Source organism: Limulus polyphemus, unplaced genomic scaffold, assembly GCF_000517525.1.
Source record: "Limulus polyphemus unplaced genomic scaffold, Limulus_polyphemus-2.1.2 Scaffold173, whole genome shotgun sequence".
Lineage (NCBI taxonomy): Eukaryota > Metazoa > Arthropoda > Merostomata > Xiphosura > Limulidae > Limulus > Limulus polyphemus.
In genome coordinates, this window is record NW_013665783.1 from 239780 (window position 1) to 244871 (window position 5092).

At 34.0% G+C, this 5092-nt stretch overlaps 1 protein-coding gene across 1 annotated transcript in view; it reads left to right on the forward strand.

Moving 5' to 3' along the window:
• LOC106478024 (NADH dehydrogenase [ubiquinone] iron-sulfur protein 4, mitochondrial-like) overlaps positions 1–2648 on the forward strand; it is a 10148-nt gene extending 7500 nt beyond the window's left edge. The window contains exon 5 of the mRNA XM_013938531.2: positions 2297–2648. Coding sequence (XP_013793985.1) covers positions 2297–2400 — 104 coding nt within the window. The 3' untranslated portion in view covers positions 2401–2648. The remainder of the gene's footprint in view (positions 1–2296) is intronic.
• Positions 2649–5092: the final 2444 nt, after the last annotated feature.

The window sequence follows — 5092 nt, forward strand, 5'->3', positions numbered from 1 at the left end:
ACCGGCCCCGGGAACACCGGGTGATCAGGTGAGGGGGAGCAGAGTAATAGCATACACCATACTCATTTGGTTTCAGACAAACCTTACTCCCTATAATAAGAGGGAAACTAAAGTTAAGGTCATCCCTCACAAAGACCGCCTACTTCTTAAGAGCGGTACTATGCGAACGACAAACGGGCTAATTTCCGCGAGACGAAGGGCAAGGCACTGTCTGTATATACCATCTGACTCTATGCTAGGTTGACTGTGTGTGTTATGAATTAGGTAGATCTTCAAGGCACTTTTTATCTGGGCCTGACATGGCCAGGTTGTTAGGATTCTCAACTCACAATCTGCAGGTCGTGGGTTCTATTCCACGTCCAACCAAACATGCTCATCCGTTCAGTGGGGGTGTTATAATGCGAAGGTTAATCCCACTATTCATAGGTAAAAGAGTAGCCCAAGAATTGGCAGCGGGTGTGGATGACTAGCTGCCTTCCCTCCAGACTTTCACTGCTAAATTAAGGATGGCTAGCACAGATAACCCTCGTGTAGCTTTGCACAAACTTCCAAACAAACCAAGCCTTTTATCTGTTTTATACTTTGTGGCTAATATCCTGTTATTTTAGTCTTTATCCAATTTATTGTTTGGTGTTTTTCTCTATCATCTTGGGATCGGTACTACAGAATTTTCTATTTGTTTATTATGCTCTGTAAATGTACCCCTTTGTTGGTATTTTTGTTTTTTGAATGCATTGAAGTCCACATTCATAAGAGATGTTGTAATTGGTGATCTTGCTTTTCACTGGGCCTTATGTACTTTGTTGTTCACTAAGTTTGATCATAATATGTTGTGGCTTCTGAATAACATTGTGACTTTATGCTGTTTGTATATCCTGGATATGTTTTCAGAGCGGCATTTATTACAGGGAATTATGGCTGTGTGTCTGAAACTTTTGTCCTACTTATGTTTTGTGAGAGTAGTGTTGCCTAGTTAGTAGTGCTTTGGATTCATAGTCGAAAGATTGCAAGGCTTGTTCAGGACATGTTTTGTGTCCTGGAGCAAAGCACTTTACCTTAAATGCTTCAAGTCTACCTTTCTGTATATAATCGGTACGAGTGGGTATTTTAAACTGCTGCGATAGATCTGGATCCCATCCAGGAGAGAACATGTTGCCACTCTCATCTGCTTGTGTCAAAGAAAACCCTGTTTGCTTCTCGAGGGAGAGGGCATGAATTAACCTACTTACTTCTTAGTGTTGCTGTTAATCATCCTTATTTTCTTCACCAAGTGTTCTATTGTTAGGGAAGGTTGTAGTGATGAATTTTTCTTCCTCCTCTTTAGCATCTTTGGTGTTACAAATCTTTCTCATTCTGGAAGCAAAACAGTCTATGATGCTCATATTTACACTGTTTGGATAGTCTGACTTGAAGATGTGGTACTTAATTCTATATATGTTCCTACAGATACAGGTAAATATCTTGACTTTTAGTCAGACCAAGAAGTTTTCTTTTTCTCATGTGTGGCTTATATCTCATTAGTATAGTATTAACTGTATGGTCTTCACTAGCATGGAGGGCTATTGCAGATATATCGGTATTACAGGTTCTTACATGTCCATTATGCTTCTGAATTTTTAACTTTTGTTGGTCTTTTTGTTTCTCCAATGGATTGGATTCTACATTCCCAAAATATGTTTTCTCTTCTTTTATGGGTCTTTAGGTGGTTTTAGTGTACACTAATTGCAGTTATAATGGGTTGTTGCTTCTGAATACTGTTCTAGCTTTACAAATACCTTTGACATAAAGAAATATTGCTATATGTCTGTAATCTTCTTTATCATGTGTTCAGGGTATCCGTTGTTAAGGAGAAGTTGTAGTGATGTGTTTCACTAAGCAGACTGTGACACATGTTGTTACACTGTTGGGAACATCCACCTTATTGATAACACTCAATTATCCTAGCATAGAAGTCAACATGCCCTGGATACCCCTCTTTAAAGCATTCAGACAAGTTAATTGATTTAAGTCCTATTCTGGGAAACCATAAGTGAGTTGATAACAACAGCATCTCTATTACATAAACAATTAAATCCCAGCCACTACCATCATATAAATGGTCCCTCGTCAGACTTTCTTAAAGACTGCAGCAGAGTAACAGCTGAAACATAGGATAAGAACTTGTTAATAATTTGAACAGTAAAACAAGTAATTGAGATCTTCTTAACTTTAAATTATACGTGCCAAAATTACTGCATAAAATAAAAAATGATTTTAATATTCAGAATTTATTTATCTTTTTTTTTTTTCAAAAAAGGATGGCCATATTTTGTAGAAGAACCACCTGTTCACAAACCGAAGAAGAAGAGTTATGGAGCAAACTTTGCTTGGAATAGAAACACAAGAGTTTCTACTAAATGATTGTTTATTCTGGAATATATCCCATCATGAGTAAAAACATGAAATACTTTGTAGGTATTTAGAGATATAAAATATTACTGTGTGAGAAAAATGGAAAACTTAAGATATGTTATTTCATCTTTCTTGGAAATAAATACTTAGCTGTAAAGTCTAAAATTAACACATTTAATTATGTGGTAAAAGAGTGTTTTGGAAAGTGATCACTGTTGTGTATAGATAAAATAAAGTCAGTCGTAGGAACATTGAAACCTTTTATGATTGGTTTGATTTGGTTTGAAAGTTCATGAGAGGTAATTATATTATGCAACTCTTTTGTGCAAGGAAAACTCATCTTGCGTCATACACATATTACTATTAAATATAATATTCTTTAGCTAAAGCACTTAAATTCAGCATAGGCACTATCAGACATAATACAATATTTAGTTTCAGTTATTTACAAAGTTTATAAACATGTTTTACAAATTTTATATCTGTATGTATTTAATAAAACTCCTAAGGGAGCATAAATTATTTTACTGAATATAATAACTCAGTGAAAAAACATTGAACTATTTTTTATGTATTTCATGTTTTAACCAAACGAAATTTGCATACATGACAACAGTATAGCACCAAGAACATAGTGGTTTGTACTTTTACACGAGACCGTAGAATGACCATCTGTGGGTGTTCATATAATTGTTCACTGTAAATATAAGGAAGACATATTGCAGTGATATTTGTAAAGTTTTAACTTCAAAGTCATAAATTATAAAAAGTCTGTGAACTCACAATGCTAAAATATGGGATTCAATTCCCCATGGTGGACAACACAGCTGATAGCCCAATGTGGCTTTGCTAAAACAAACAAACGTTAAATTATAAAAATTTCATTTTTAAAAATGTGTTAATTTGTTTGTTTGATTTTTTTTTTAAGAACAACTTTACCTTTTTGCAGTTTGTGAACTTCAAAAATTTTTTTAAAAATGTTCTGATTGAATATTATTTTAAAACTATTACATCTTGTTTATGATAGTATATAAGCATAACATAACTTATAAATAAATAAAAAACTGGGCAACATTTCTACTAGAAGCATTGATGGAATTATAACATGACATTTTCAGTGTAATTAGCTATAACAATGTCATCTAATAAAGAACAGGACAACTTGATTCACACTTACATTAATGACTTTCATTATTCAATTACAAATATGTTTAACATACAATAACAATATTAATGTCAGCTGACTTTGCTGAGTCAATATGAAATTTTAACACTACATGTCCGGCCCATATGCAGAATGTTTAAAAGGGGTTTTCTAATTTTTGAAATCAAAAGCCAACACATATTGTGCAAAGATTTTCACATTCAGCATGTTAATGCTATGTGGGTCTGTGGGCATCCCCCCCCTCCCAGAGAATTTGTAAAATAGATGCTATGAAGTTAAACCTGGAAGCAATTTTGCATGAAATATAGCTTAAACAATTGCATGGCTGTTTACATAAAATGAAAAGTCAACAAATTATCATTCTGTTGTAACATTGCATGGGGAAGCTAGGCTTAAATTAGCATAAATATGTGAAATACTGTACTATCTACGTGCAGATAAATTATTAATTGTGTTAAATTATATTATTAATGTAAACAACTTTGTACAACAATAGTATGTTAGCTATTTCAATCATTGGCTATCATTTACGTACATGTATGCACTACTGAAAAACATGCTAGCATGCTCCATTTTTCTGGGGTGCTTTTCCATAAATAACTTACATACAGTTTCAATGTTGATAGCAGTGTCGTAATGATAATGTATTAAAGCTAGAGCTCTCAGTCTTTATTCAGTTTGTGTATACTTCGGGTGATTATTCAACTGGCGGAGAGCAAATGTCGAACTATGCATGAACATGAACTTAGTGGCAGTGTGGCAAAGAGTTTCAGAAACAGAGATATTTGGTACACAGAAGCACGCTTTGATGAAAGAGAGAGAGAATTATTTAAAGCTCTGGACACAACTGGATACGTTTGACTTGTTTTAATATATTATATATATTATTTAAAACAAGTGGACTGTGTTACTGTTTGTTTATTGTAGAAATTTATCACCAACAAGTCACAGACACCTACTTTAAAGAATCCGGTCTACAAAACCTGACAGAAGCAAGAGGGCTTCTAACTACAAAGTGTCAACAGAAGCCATTGCATGTGACTATTTCAAACCAAAATATGTTAATGCTTCAACAGAAGAATGTAGATAAACGTTAAACGCCATAAGCAGCTCGCTATAACTATTAGGTCATTAAGAAATTGTTGCTTTTTTTAGATGAAAAACCCTAACAACTTGTATATCAAAACAAAACATTTATTAAATGAAATAGTCACTATTCTTATCGATGATGCTTTACCATATTACAGTCAGGTTGTTAATGTCTTGATTAAAGAAATCACTTGGCTTTGAAGCAAAAAACATGCAGATGCTCTCTTTAACACCTTCCACATTTGCATACGTTTTCCCATTAAGATGGTAATCTCATAGTGCCATATCTGGAGAATTTGGTGGGTGTTGGAGAACTTCCCAACTCAACTCCAGGGTTTATTTGAAGGAAATTTTAGAACTGCACAAATCATTGAGGCAGGTGCCATGTCCCAGTGTTTGAGATTCATTCATTCTGATAAGCATTTGTTTTTATATTATATGCTGGAT